The sequence below is a fragment of the Mandrillus leucophaeus genome, unplaced genomic scaffold (genome assembly GCF_000951045.1).
Source record: "Mandrillus leucophaeus isolate KB7577 unplaced genomic scaffold, Mleu.le_1.0 Scaffold64, whole genome shotgun sequence".
In the NCBI taxonomy this organism is placed as follows: Eukaryota; Metazoa; Chordata; class Mammalia; order Primates; family Cercopithecidae; genus Mandrillus; species Mandrillus leucophaeus.
Genome location: NW_012106919.1, coordinates 6347829 through 6362943, shown reverse-complemented (window position 1 = coordinate 6362943; position 15115 = coordinate 6347829). Strand labels below are relative to the sequence as shown.

Genomic DNA, 15115 nt, shown 5'->3' with positions numbered 1-15115 from the left:
ATCTAGGTTGCCATGCTCCATGAGGACAGACTTCGGGCATTTTGTTCACTGCTCTATTCCCAGTATCTAGAGCAGCACCTGTATACCAAAGGAACTCAATAAATATCTGAATGAATAAATGAATGAAAGACACAAGAGGAGGAGCTAGATTCTGCCAATGGGTTTTGAATCAGCTTGAAACAGGCCTGGAAGTGACCCACCAACTGTCTTGACAGCTCAGATTCAAATGTCTGGATGCATTCCTACACCATCTAGCAGATAGATGCATCCACTCAACAAGTATTTATTAAACACTTAATGAGTACAAAGTACTGAGCCAGGCAGTTAGGGGATAAATAGATAATCCTACCCCTAACCTACATCTGTGTAACACAGTGCGGACGATATGAGAAACATTTACAGAAAGCAACATGGTGAAGGGGTGAGAATGAGTGAGGTACCTGGATCCAGTGCTGCTCCCTCGACAGTGATGATACAGAACAATTTGATCAGATCTCCCCGGATGACTGATGGTGTGTCTGAATGCACAGAAGCATTAAATATAGGACCTGGAAAAAAAGTAATGCCAGCCTCATTATTCTCTTTCATGCTTTTGTCAAATTCCATTCTTTACACTCTAAGGGGCATCAAAATGTGGTTCTCGTCCCTGGGAACTGGTCTAGAAACTCACAAAATAGGTGTTCCAAGGTTGCCTCTCTTCTATTCAGAGAGACATGGGCATTAGGCACATCCAAGTGAGCTTCATCTTAAGATTACAACCAAAATAGAACTCTTCTGAAAGAATTACTTTTGCTCTGGCTTTTCTTTCTGATGGCCACAGTGACCTCATTCGAAAGCTACCCTCCACCCTGGAACAGCCTGGGCTGGTTCTAGTTCAACGTAGTTCACTTCTAGGCCAGGGTGGCTTAGGGATCAGAGGAACAGGGACTGAAGCAAGAATGCTTTTGGTCCCAGTGGAGTGAGTGGCCTCACGGCACTGTGCTAGGTGCTGGGGAAGGGGGCCTTGTTAGCAAGAGGCTGAAATCTGGTAAGGAGACAGACATGCCAACAATGATGTTTCTATGAGGTATAGTGGGAGAACTCAAGGCACAGCTCCAGCCTGCCAGGGAAAATGGAGGCAGCCTGGATATGCCTTTTTCCTTTTTTTTTTTTTTTTGAGATAGAGTCTTGCTCTGTCACCCAGGCTGGAGTGCAGTCGTGTGATCTTGGCTCACTGCAACCTCCACTTCCTGGGTTCAAGTGATTCTCCTGCTCCAGTCTCCTGGGTAGCTGGGATTACAGGCATATGCTACTACGCTCTGTGGATTTTTGTATTTTTAGTAGACACAGGGTTTCACCATGTTGGCCAGCCCGGTCTCGAATACCTGACCTCAAGTGATCTGCCCACCTCCCAAAGTGCTGAGATTACAGGTGGATATGTCTTTAAAAGACTACTCAGGTTGGGGAGGCTGTGTGTTGTAGGAGAGCTGGAAATATATGGAAACTTTCAGTATTTTTTGCTCAAAAGCTGGGAACCTAAAACTGCTCTAAAAAATAAAGTCTGGGCCAGATGCAATAACTCATGCCTGTAATCCCAGCTCTTTGTGAGGCTGAGGCAGGTAGGTCGCTTGAGCCCCGGTGTTCAAGACTAGCTTGGGGAACATGGCAAAATCCCATCTCCACAAAAAAATACAAAAATTAGCTGAGCACGGTGGTGCACACCTGAAGTCCCAGCTACTCAGGTGACTGAGGTAGGAAGAGGATTGCTTGAGCCTGGGAAGTTCGGGCTACAGTGAGTCAAGACCGTGCCACTGCACTTCAGCCTGGATGATAGAGCAAAACCCTGCCTCAAATAAATAAATAAATAAATAAAATTGAAATAAAGTCTGGTAAACAAAAACAAATCAAAAAAACCCTACCCAAACTGGATTTGTCTTACATGCCTCCCCTGAGAACGCTATAGGCAGAATTATTATTTTTAACTCACTTATGAATTCCTCTTAGGTGAGAACATTCCATAGCTTCCAGCTTAGCTAATCCTAAGAGTTCAATGTTTACTTTATCCCAACTCCTAAAATCTAGCAACAGGCAAACCTAAAAGAAATTCACAGAACATCAATGCTATGGGACTCCCCTTGGGTCTCCTGGGAAGCAACGATTGAAGGCCCTAGGTGCTGACTGTAAAACTCATTAGAAGTTAAGAATATAAGTAATACTACTTCTTGTTCAGATTGCCAGAAAGAAACAAGTATCCTAAAGTACCTTTTCTAAACGTGCAGAAGAAATGGCCATGACAGAGGGAGTAACATGATGAAAGGGCTATATTTTCATTTTGACATGATGACTAATAAGATGAATTCATCAGACTGCTTTCCTAACCAAGTATATAAATACTTTGTGCGTTCCTGGGAGAAAGGTGAAGGATGGTTACAGAATATTGAACCCTAGGGGGGTTAGGCAGCTCTGGGTGGGGAACTGCTGAGAGTTCTGATTATTCAGGGAATAGCAGGGGCGTATGTAACTCTAAGGGGATAAAGAACTGACAGAATGGCTGTTCCAGGAAATGGGAAAAGGGATGAAAGCAGAGACAAGGAAGCCTGACCTATTTCTGGACATCATCCCCTTCAATTAACTCAGCTCTAAGCTCTGGCTCCCTCAGGCCTTATACCCTGGACTTGCTCTGCCTGGAGTGGTGAGGTGGGGCAGAATTAAGCCAAACTGCCCAGAGTTGGCTCTGTGTGGTGACTGGGGACACTTATGCCATAGGCGGCCATCTGTCAGTGAGTACAGGTTAGCAGCAACTATGGTGAGCAAGGGGGGGGGGGTGTGTGTGTCATATTTTGCTCAGATTAGAAATGTCATGGTAATACACAGAACTACACTGAGGGGCTTTTCTAGTGTTTAGGCCCCTCCTAAGAGAACATAAAATGACAAAACATTAAGAAATTCTCATGGATTTATCTATTTAATTTGAAGCAGTAAAGAAGACTTACTTAATTCAAATAAATTTCACTTTTTCTTTATGTTTCCAAAGAAAACCCAAATACCTCCTAGGTCACGTTACAGTTCTCACTTCCCCTACTGGACGTGGGAATCAACGGAGCATTTGTGCTGCAGCTCACAAGGCAGACAAGGACTGGGGAAAAGGCCTGCATTGTGGTGAGCTATTCACAGGAGTGGATTTCCTCCTAATGAAATCAGCAGCTCACTGTTAATATGGGTCATTATCCCAGGCTTAGAAATATTTTCATTATGGTCAATTTCTGTGGTAATGTTGTTTTTGTGAGGGGATTTGTCTGGTTTACTTCACAGATGACAGGGTATGGTACAGAGAGTTTAAATGAACAACCAGAGTCACTAGGGGTCCCCCAATTCCTAGTCTGCAGAGAGTATAGGAACTACTTAACTTTTAAATACAAACATTGACATAAACCATGTTCCAACCTTGGCCTCTAAAAAAAGCTGCTACTGGTCCTTTTTTTAATGAAAGCAAAAGTTACAGACCATCTGCAGGTCCATCAATAGGGTAATGGCTAAGCAAATTCAAGTATGTAAAGTCATTAAAGGTGGTACTAATATTTACCTAGAACTGGTTACAATATGGAAAGTGCTGATCTTATAACACTAAAGGGAGAAAAGCAGGTCCTAAAATTGTATGTACAGCTTGATCTCAAAGTCATGAAGAAAACGTACAAGAAAAACATTCTAGGAAGATGAACAACACAAATTAACAATCTCTGGTAGGAGGGTGGATGAGTCTCTTTTCCTTCTTTCTACATTACTATATTTTCAAATTTTCTATATATATTACGAAGAAAAAACTTTATTATTCTTCTTTTAAAAGGTCAAAGCCTACACTATCATATTTAAATACCATTTTCCTCTTGACACTTTGAATCAGTAAAAGCTAGCACTCAGTAGGGCTCCTTGGTTTTCAATACCAAAAAGCAGATGCCCTGAAATCAGGGGACAGGGAGGTGAACATTGAAGAACCCCTTTGTTGCGTGTCTTAAGGTATGTCACTGATTTTTAGGAAGCAAAGGCTGTTCAGTTTCAAATCAATGTTTACTGGTGGCTATTCAGGGCTACAGTATTGTGCTGGGTGGTGAATTTGATGGCAGCTTCTTCTAATTAAAATGTGAACTGGCCATGACAACTCTGTGGATTAAATAAAATAAAAACCTTGGGCAATCTATTCAACCTGGAAGCTACGGTGGTTTTATCTGTTATGCTGAGATTTAAAGAACTGAGGAATAGATTCAACATCCATTCCTCACCCAGAAATAGATACAAAAGACTCTGTGTCTCCCCTTTTCCACATAAGAGTTTAAAATAAAGATCAAATAACAAATGTAAAACAAGATGGAACAGATTCCTACAGACAGCAAAACAAATACACAAGTAAAGGACAAAAACCACATAATCATCTCATCTCAATAGACACAGAAAAAGCATCTGACCACATTCAACACCTTTCCATGACAAAAATACTCAACAAACTAGGAATGAAAAAAAAAACTAAGAATAGAAGGAAACACACTAAGAGTGGAAGGAAACTTCCTCATTCTGATAAAGGGCATCCATGAAAATCCCACAGTGAACATGATACTTAAAGGTGAATGAGACTGAACACTTGCCCCTATGTTCAGAAACAAGACAAGAATGTCCACTTGTGCTACTTCTGTTCAACACTGTATTGGAGGTTCTGGCTGGGCAATCACTCGAGAAAAAGAAATAGAAGATATTCAGTTTGGAAGGGAGAAGTAAAACTAGTTCTATTCACAGATGACATAATCTTGTATTTTAAAAATTGTAACAAGTCCCCAAACTTTAGAATTAATCAGAATTAATAAACAAGTTCAGCAAGGTCACAGGATTCAAGATCAATATACAAAAGCCAGTTGTACTTCTATAAAACTGCAATGAATAAACAAGCAGAAAAGTAAATTAAGAAAGCAATTCTATTTACAATAGCATCAAAAAGAATAAAATACTTAGGATAAATTTAACAAAAGAAACATGATTTGTATACTGAAAACTACAAAACACCATGGAAAAAATTTAATACCTAAATAAATGGAAAGATATCCCATGTTTATCAACTGAAAAACAATAGTGTTAAATGGCAATGTTTTCCAAATTGATCTACAGATTTAACACAATCCCCATCAAAGTCCCAGATGCCTGGACTGTAGCAATTAACAGGCTGATCCTAAAAGTCACATGGAAGTGCAAGGTATCCAAAACAGCCAAAACAATCTTGAAAAAGAACAAAATTGGAAGTCTCCAACTTCTTGATTTCAAAACTAACTACAAAGCTACAGTAATCAAACAATGTGATACTGTTATAAGAACAGAAATCTAGATCATTGAAATAGAATTGACAGTCTAGAAATAAACCTTACATTTATGATTAAATGATTTTTGACAAGGGTACGAAAACAAATCAATGGGAGAAATAACACACTTTTCAATAAATGGTGACAGGACAACTGGCCATCTCCTTGCAAAATAATAAAAGTTGGATCCCTTCCTCTTAACCACATACAAAAATTAACATGAATCATAGCCTAAAATGTAAGAGCTAAAACTATAAACTCTGGGAAGAAAACATAAGTGTTAATCCTCACAGCCTTAGATTAGACAGTGATTTCTTAGACATAGCAAAAACACAAGCAGCAAAAGGAGAAAAAAAAAAAAAAAAGCAGATGAACTGGACTTCATCAAAATTTAAAAATTTGGTGTTTCAAGAGACATCATTAAGAAAGTGAAAGACAACACACAGAATGGGAGAAGATATTTTCAAATAATAATGTTTATGGCAGCACTATTCATAATAACCAAAAAGTAGAAATAGTCTAAACGTCCATCAGCAGATGAATGGATAAACAAATGTGGCATATCCATACAATGAAATATTATTCGGCCACAGAAAGGAATGAAGTACTGATACCTGCTACAACATGAATGGACCTTGAAAACATTATGCTAAGTGAAAAAAAAGCAAGTCACGAAAGTCCACATATAATATGATTCAATTCATATGAAATACCCAGAAGAGGCAAATCTATAGAGACAGCAAGTAAATTAGTGGTTGCCAGGGGCGGGGGCATGGGGGCATGGGAATGATTACTAACGAGAGCGGAGTTTCTTTTTGAGGTGATTAAAATGTTCTAGAATTAGATAGTGGTGATGGTTGCACAACTCTGTGACTATACTAGAAACCACTAAATTGTACACTTTATATAGTGAATTTTATGGTATGTGAGTTCTATCTCAATAAAGCTGCTATTAAAAACAAACAGATACACAATAAAGGAAGCCTATGCTTTCTCTGCTCTTTCCAAATCTAAGGGCTTAAATCAATATTTACCCTTTAATTTAAAGGTCAAGAGATGTTAGAAGATTATGTCACTATATACCATAAAAGGTTATAATACTACAAATAATATTAATAGAAAACAAACTGTATTAGAATCTAGCTTATCTTTAATATAAATACTAATTATTTAATTCAATAAATATCTTGCAGTCATTATACTGATTCAATTGATACCTAAATTTTTACAGAGGAGTATCAATATATACATTCACAAATTTCTAATTAAAACCCAGGAACCCAGGGCAGAGTTAGTGAAAACATTTAGTCTTAAACTCACAAATGATAATCCTTTGCATTGATATTCTAAATAAGATTGGGGTTGAAATACTTTCAAATCATCTTCCTACTGAAACACACACATACACAGACAAAGGATGTTAAAAATCTTCCACTTTTGACAAGTCATTTAACACCTTGGGAGGCTCGATTCCCTCCTCTCTTTCTTTATACTCCACCATGTTCCCTAAAGTATCTGAAGTAGCTGAGCTTCAGTTCATTTTCTTAAAATGAAAGCAGAAATGAAAACATACATTCATCCAAAAACTTGTACATGAATGTCCACAGCAGCATTATTTATAATAGCCAAGAACTGGAAACACCCAAATGTCCATCAACTGATGAATGGATAAACAAAATGTGGCATATGCATACAATGGAATCTTATTCAGTCATAAAAATGAACAAAGCACTGATACATGCTACAATATGGATGACCCTCGAAAACATTTTGCTCCAAAAAAGAAGCCAGATACAAAGGACACATATTATGTTCCATTTATGTGAAATGTCCGTAATAGGCAAAATGTCGAGAGACAGAAAGTAGATCATGGTTGTTGCAGAATGGGAGGTCGGGAATGGAGTGTGAATGGAGGGTATTGGCTAAGGGGTCCAGGTTTCTTTCGGGGTCAAGAAAATGTTCTAAAACTGGTTGTGGTGATGATCACACAACTTTGTGAATATGTGAAAAGCCACTGAATTATGTACTTTAAACAGGTAATTGTATGGCATATGAATTGCATCTTAACAAAGCTGTTTTTAAAAATGAGGGCATCTGATCAAAACCCTAGGGTCTCTTCTAGCTCCATCTATGATTCCACAGGACTCCCTGCTCACCTGAGGTTTGGAAGTCTATCTCAATAGGATTGGAGAGACTGGTTGCTGCTTCTCGCCAAAGGCTGCCTCTGACAGGAGACCAGGCTGTCACCATGCAGCGGTACAGCCCTGCGTCTGAGACCTGAGTCTGGTACATTCGATAGCGGAACTCATCCTCCTGCACTTTTTCTAAAACAACGCCATCCACCCGTGATGCGTCTGTCCAATTCTCCAGCTTCACCACAGAATCCTGGTCCAGAGAGATGATGTACTTCGTTTCATTGGGACTGGAGAGGTCGCCGACAGGCTTCTCAGCCGTGATGAGAACAGAGTAGCGTGGCGACTTAATATTCTTGGAAGATACTTTGCAAGTCATCTCAAATGTATTTCCTGCAGCAAAGAAAGGCTTTGGCTGCCTCGCCTTCACCACAAGCACAGAATCTGGAATGAAGGACCAGAAGGATGTGATTTCCAACAAGATCAGTTAAAATAAAAATGCAACTAAAAGCAAAATAACCAAGAAATAGAAATTTATTTGCAAATTTCCACACAAAAGCACCTATGAAAATTGGGAAACTCAGAAAGAAAATCACGTGTATCTATAAGTAGGCTAAAACCACCCCATTGGAAGTAACAGTCTGAAATTAATCAGTGGGTGTCAGGAGAGAGGAAATTATGGTGAGAACCAGTTTTAAGGATTTTTAAGTCCTTAAGAAGTTTCACCAGGAAGAGTCTGGGAACCCGCTATTGGTGCTCCAAAAGATGCAAGGCAGAGAGCACTTCTAGCAAGGTGGGAAAGACATGGTTGAACACAACACCATGACCTCCAAAGCCAGGCTCCTGGCCATACAATCTGCCTCTCCTCCCCAGGGGTCTGCTAAATGCAGGGAAAGTGCCCCTAGCTAAGCCAGCCTGCAGGCAGGAATACAGCAAGGGACAAATGAGTTCTCTCTGTTTAATCATATGATAGTGACATTACAGATTTATTGCTAAAATGACTGTAGCGTATATATTTGCAGATCTAATAATTTCCACTTGGTTTACACTTTAATTTCAGAAATGCTATTTAAACATTTTGAGAGGTGTCTATGGCTACGCTAACTTTAGGTTTAAGCGGATTACTCCTTGCGTCTCTGTCAAAACAACAATGCCTATGTGGGTACACATTAGAATTCATCTATTATAGTAGCACAATGTCAGGCACTTGGAAGGTGCTTAAATATTTGTTGAGTGGATGAATAAACGAATTAGACACATTCTTTTTATCCTTTAATAAGATGATGAATCCTATAATCCGTCCAGTTACAAGATGAGATTTTTACGTTAGATTTTTTGGAACACTTGTTCTACCAAACCGATTAGCAGAGCATATATATTATGAATTCTCTCCAGAACCACTGACTGCTGAGCTTCTACTGAGCCACCACAGTCTTTCTTGATTTTCCTGTGAGTTCGGTCATTCATTCACCAATTTAAACATGTATTTATTGAGAGCCTTCCATACTGCAGGTACTGGAAACATAACGGTGAATAAATAAATACAAAAATCCCTCCATTTATATGCTAGTGAAGGAAGACAAATGAAATACACAAGTAAAATATATGGTATGGTTAGATGGTGATAAATGTTTAAGAGATGATAAGCAACCAAGGAAGAGAAAAAGCGTGGATTTGTATATGGAAGGAAGGTGTGTGTGCCGCAACTGTAAATAGAGAGATCAGGGACGTCCTCCCTGAGGAGGCAACATTTTAAAAAGAACCTGAGCTGGGTGTAGTGGCTCACGCCTATAATCTCAGTGATTAGAGAGGCTGAGGCGAGAGGACTGCGTGAGGTCAGGAGTTTGAGATCAACCTGGACAACATAGCAAGACCCTGTGTCTCTAAAAATAAAATTAAATAATTAGCCAGGCACAGAGCATGTGCCTATAGTCCCAGCTACTTGGGAGGCTTGAGCCCAGGAGTTTGAGGCAACAATGAGTTGTGATGGCGCCACTGTACTCCAGCCTGGGTGAGAGAGCAGGCCCAAGATTCTAAAAAAATAAAATTAAAATTAAAAATAAAGTTAAATAAATAAAAAGGACCTGAAGGAGGTGAGGGAGCAAGTCCTATCTATCTTGGGAAGAGCATTCTAGGCTGATGGAACAGCAGGCAGAAAGCTACAAGCCAGGAGCACACCTGGTATATTTGAGGAGCCTGGAAGGGCAGAGTGGTTGGGTGGAGTGGGTGCTGGGAAGGGTGCTAGGTGAGGCCAGAAGGTAATGGGACCAGTTGAGTTGGTACAGAACACCTAAGACCACTTAGAGGATTCTGGGTTTTGCTCTGAGTGAGGCTTTGAAGATTCAGAGCGGAGGAGTTGCAGGACCTGACTTATATTTAACAGGATTGTTCCAGCTGCCGTGTGCTAGGGCAGAGCAAGGAGACGAGCTGGGAGGCCAGGGATGTAATCCAGGCAAGGATGGCACCGTAAATGGCAGAGTGTGAAAAGTAGCCAGATTCTAAGTCAATTTTAAGAACGAGGAGTCCAGGATGAAGGTTTTGGGCTGAGCCACTAGAACAATGGTGCTGGAGGAGGCTGGGAGAAGAGAGCTGGCAGATGCAATGGGAAGCGTCCTTTTGAACAGAAATTTAAGATGCCTGTTAGTCAAATAGTGTCACGAACGCAATATAATATTGAGTCTGGAGTTCTGGAAAGAGGTCCGGGGTAGACATGTAAATCTGGAGTCACTGGTGTCTAGGGGGTATTTAAATTCATGAGATTAGAGACATCACCAAGAAGGTGAGGTTAAATAGAAAAGAAGTCCAAGTCCAAGGACTATGTCCAAAGACTATGTCCTGAGGTAGTCTAATGTTCCAGGGTTCAAAAAATGAATAGAAGCCAGCAAAGGAGGCTGAGAAATAGCTAATAAAGTTGGAAGAACGCCCTGAGAAGGCAGTGTCCCACAAGCCAAGGGAAAAACCAAAGGATTCCCAGGAGGAGGGAATCACTTGTGTTAAATTCTGCTAAGTCAAATAAAATAACTGACAGTAGGATTTTCCAATATGATGATTACCACCTTACCACAAGCAGCTGAGGGGAAAGTCTGATTCGAGTAGGTACCAGAGAGAATGGAAGGAGAAAAACCAGACACACTGAGTATGTATACATCAAATATTATTGTTATAAAAGGAAAAAGTAATAAATAGACAAATGGGTCTCGGCAACAGAAAGATGGATGAAGAAGCAAGATCAAGATTAGCATAAAACAGGTGGGGGCCTGGCACAGTGGGTCATGCCTGTAATTCTAGCACTTTGGGAGGCCAAGGCAGGAGGATCATTTGAGGCCAGGAGTTCAAGACCAGCCTGGACAACACACTGAGACCCTGTCTCTACTCCCACCCCCCAAAAAAATAGCCAGGCATGATGGTAATGGCCTGTAGTGCCTCTAGTTCCAACTACTCGGGAGGCTGAGGTGGGATGATAACTTTAACCTACCTAGGAGGCTGAAGCTACAGTAAGCCATGATCATGACACTGCAAGTCAGCCTGGGTAACAGAGCAAGACCCTGTCTCAAAAATAATAATAGTAATAATAATAAGCTGTATGTGGTGGTGAGCACCCATAGTCCCAGCTGCTCAGGAGGCTAAGGTGGGAGGATCACTGGAGCCCAGGAGGTCAAGACTGCAGTGAGCTACAATCACACCACTGCACTCCAGCCTGGGCAACAGAGTGAGACTGTCCCTAAAAACAAAACAAAACAAAAACAACAAAAAATACCACAACCCTCACTCCCCACCCCCTCTTAAAAACCCAAGGAAACCTGGATCTAACAGCACATTGACAGACCGATGGGAAAGGTCCAGAAGGGAGAGAATTACTGAAGACATAAGAGAGAGCAGCCATGGTCTAAGTAGTGAGAGCGGCTGGCCTCTGCCAGGTCGTATGCCGGGTGACCTGGTCTCAGCCCTGGGGCAGCATGAATGAGTATTCTCCTGATTATTTCTACTTTTAGGAGAACAGGAAGCAGGGCCAACAGCTGAGAAAGAAGCTGTGGGAGGAGGTTTGCAGAGACAGAAGGTTGTATGCAGTAATCACTTAGGAGAGTGGGGAGATAAACAGACTAAGGAAATGCAGAGTAATTCTCAGGCAGTGCTGAGAGCCCACTTGTCACAAGTGACCACTACTTTAAAGGGAGACCAGTCAACATGTTTGAATGTTTCTCTCCAACCACATTAGCTCTGTGGGCATGGGTAGGGAGGCTGCAGAAAGCTGCCTTTGAACTGGGTTGTGGTTTGGCCAGAGTCTAATGCAAACTGAGAAAGGAAGGGAGCTAGGGGTGTATGCAAGGGAGTGATTAAGACTGACTGAGAATTTAGGCTAGGTAACAGTAGGTGACCACATAACTTACCCCTACCTCCCAGCCTGAGCTCTGAGAATGAAAGAAGGTGCTATCATAATGTACACCAGTCCAGGTGTACGCTGGACTACAAATGGGCACCCTAGTGAGAGAGACATGAAGACACAATGGGAGTGAAGGATGATGTACAGGTGGTAGGATTAACAGATTGTTGGCCTCAGTAGGATTCAGGGATTGTTGCTGGAGTACTAGAGGGAGCGGTGTAGAAAGACAGGAGATATGTTTAGAGAACAGGATGCTTGAAATTGAGACTGTGGAGGGGTTTCAGTTATCAGAAGGGAGACGGTCTAATGTAGCATATAAGCACGGGAGTGTAGGACCAAAATAGGATAGAGGACATGATGACTAGAGAGAGGAGGACAAGCAACTGAGAATGACAGGATTAACTATATTACAGTTCGCCACCTTGGCTGCACATGAAAATCACTATGGGAGCATTTAAAAATTCCAGTGCCCAGAATGCGTATACTTCAGACCAACTAAAATAGAATTTCTGGTGGGACCCGCCCGATCTCGTCTGATCTTGGAAGCTAAGCAGGGTCGGGCCTGGTTAGTATTTGGATGGGAGAATTTCTGGTGGGACAAAGCACCAGCATTTTTTTTTTTAAGTTCCTAGGGTGCTTCCAACTGTGACCCGGTGCTCTACACAGGTACTGAAGTTAGCAAGATGGGAGCAGTGTCAGAGTGGCCATGAAACAAACGCTAACATCTTCAAAGAACGAATGAAGGATCTAGGAGGCAACAGGCAATAGTAACGAGAAGAGGTGGTATGCTGTGATGATGACATGAGATTCGGAGCTAGATATTTTTAGGAGTGAGCAAAAACAGCCTGGAAGCTGCAGGGAGGATCAAGGAGGGCACCTGCCCCACCTCTAGGCCCAGTTATGAGACGTGTGGGAAGAAAATGGGCACCACTTAGGTGGGCTCTGGGGGAAACTGTCCTCAGAGAGGTAACTGTTTCTCCAGGGGAAAGAGTGTCCTCAGAGTCATCAGGTTCAACACAAGAAAGAGAAAAGGAACATTCAGAGGTAAAGTTCAGGAAACAAGAGACTTAGCTGATGACAGTGAGTTGGAGAGGGACCTCTCTGGGGCTTAGGGATAGAGGAGGGGTGATAGTGAGTCCAAAGAGGTGTAGCAGGTCGCATGGCGATCAATGTCCAGGACATCGATTCCTAGTGTAAGTGATAACCTGCAGAGGGTGACTGTGCATCTGAAAACACACAGAGGCACGACTTAAGCAAACACAAAACAAAAATGAGTAACAGGAAAAAAGTTCCTACCTTCTAATGCCCAAAATATGTTAACGGGCTTGGAGAAGACATCCTTGCTTTTCACCCAGCTGTTGTTCCGCTGTTTGGTCCAGGCAGACACGACACAGTAATAATTGCCTCTGTCTTCCTCTGTAGTCCTTTGGATCCGGAAATTGAACGTGTCTGTATGTTCCTTAGAAAAAATAAAGTCTCCATCCTGGGCCCGCTGCTTGCTCCTCTCTCCGTATTTCAGCGTCCAGTCCCCATCCATGACTGCAAGCAGCTCGCTGGTCACCACATCGTCGCTGCGCCGGTTCATCCTGTAGTACCACGAAACTGTGAATCGGACATTCGCCTCCCCACTCTTCGTGTCCACCACCCGGCATGCCAGTTCTGTGGGGTCATCCGCAAACCCGGGGACCTTGGAAGCATTCAGGTACACCTGGTAGTCTGGTTCTGAACAAGAGAGACAGAAAGGCCAGGATAGGAAAATAATTAGAGCAACGTAGCAAGAATTAGCAAAAGGAATGAGACAAGGACTGCTCTTGTTTGGACAATTAAAGGCTTCTCCTGCCAGACTACAGAGACAGAAATCAGTCATTGCATTGGATAGGATCCTATAACAGTGTTCTTGCAAAACCTGTAAAACACTACCTCTCATACCTCCCACCCCAAGAAAACCTCCCAAGGGCAGAAGCCCAATGTCCTCGGCCAAAGTCTTGATCTTTCCATGGCGCTGGGGTCTGCTGTCAGTTTCCCCAAGAGGTTAAGGTCTTCTGAGAAGAATCTCTTAAGAAGGTCAGTGTTCACCCTCTACCAAGATTGCTCTGGAATGCCAGGCAAGACCACAGACCTCCAACGCCCCCACTGGAGCAGTACTGGAAAACCCCACCCAACACTAGGCCCATCAGTCTCACAGTGGCTCAGCTTCCGTCATCCTTGGCCATGCCTCAAATGCAAGGCCCTCAGGTCATCATTCCCCCTACATATTCCTGTCCTCATTTTACTGTTCCTCTGCCTTTTTCTGCGGAATCTGTGTTCAGTGGTCAATAAGCATTCCCATCCTCAAACTCTCCCATGGACATTCTTGCTACTGCCACATGTAACTCACCTGCGTCACTGTGAATCTGGCCCTAGCGAGCACCCTATGACCCTGCAGGGAAGGGTGGGAGGGAAGCTAGCATTCTCCTAGCAATCCCTTTCCTCTGCCACAGTCCTGTTTTCACTGGGAGAAAAACCCCTCCCTCCTCTGGGTTCATTGCATCAATTTAATCCATCTGCACCTCCATGGTTCTGTCCTCCTTAGCCCCAAGGCTTCCTCCACACCTGCCAAGGAGCTGGTGTTGGAATCCTCTTGTGGTTTCCTCTCCTTTCCCCCAGCTCCTCTACACCTGATTACTTGAGGTTCTCCAGTCTCCACACATTCTCACGCCACTGTGATGACCTGTTCGGGATGCTCTACAAACTTCCACTTATTCTTCAATGTCACCTGGGTCCCCAGAAGGGATGTCCTCTGTGCTCCCATAAGCCATCTATGCACCCTTGGATGCCAGTTAGCCCACTCCACAATGACTCTTTGCTTACAGTCTCATCCTCAAGCTCCAAATACACTGCCTTTTATGCAGTAGGCACTCAGTAAATGTTTACTGCCTTAATGTTCAGGCTTTTAGAAAAGGCTACATTTTTCTTTTTCTTTTTTTTTTCCTGGACAGAGTCTCACTGTGTATTCTACGTGGAGTGCAGTGGCGCCATCTCAGCTCACTGCAACTGCCTCCCAGGTTCAAGCATTTCTCATGCCTCAGCCAACCAAATAGCTGGGAATTCAGGCACACACCACCACACCCAGCTCATTTTTATATTTTTTTAGTAGAGACAGGGTTTTGCCATGTTGGACAGGCTGGTCTCAAACTCCTGACCTCAAGTGATCTGCCCACCTCAGCCTCCCAAAGTGCTGGGGTTACAGGAACGAGCCACCGTGCCCGGCCTATAAAGGCTACACGTTTTTCTTCCATAGCACT

General features: G+C 42.5%; 1 protein-coding gene across 1 annotated transcript in view; it reads right to left on the bottom strand.

Annotated features, from left to right (window-relative positions):
* The window catches only part of PTGFRN (prostaglandin F2 receptor inhibitor), a 77993-nt gene that overhangs the window by 9449 nt on the left and 53429 nt on the right, over positions 1-15115 (bottom strand). Inside the window, exons 5-7 of the mRNA XM_012000837.1 lie at positions 13128-13553; positions 7475-7894; positions 441-548 (exon numbers count right to left, since the gene is read on the bottom strand). Of these exons, the coding sequence (XP_011856227.1) occupies positions 441-548; positions 7475-7894; positions 13128-13553 (954 nt within the window). The remainder of the gene's footprint in view (positions 1-440; positions 549-7474; positions 7895-13127; positions 13554-15115) is intronic.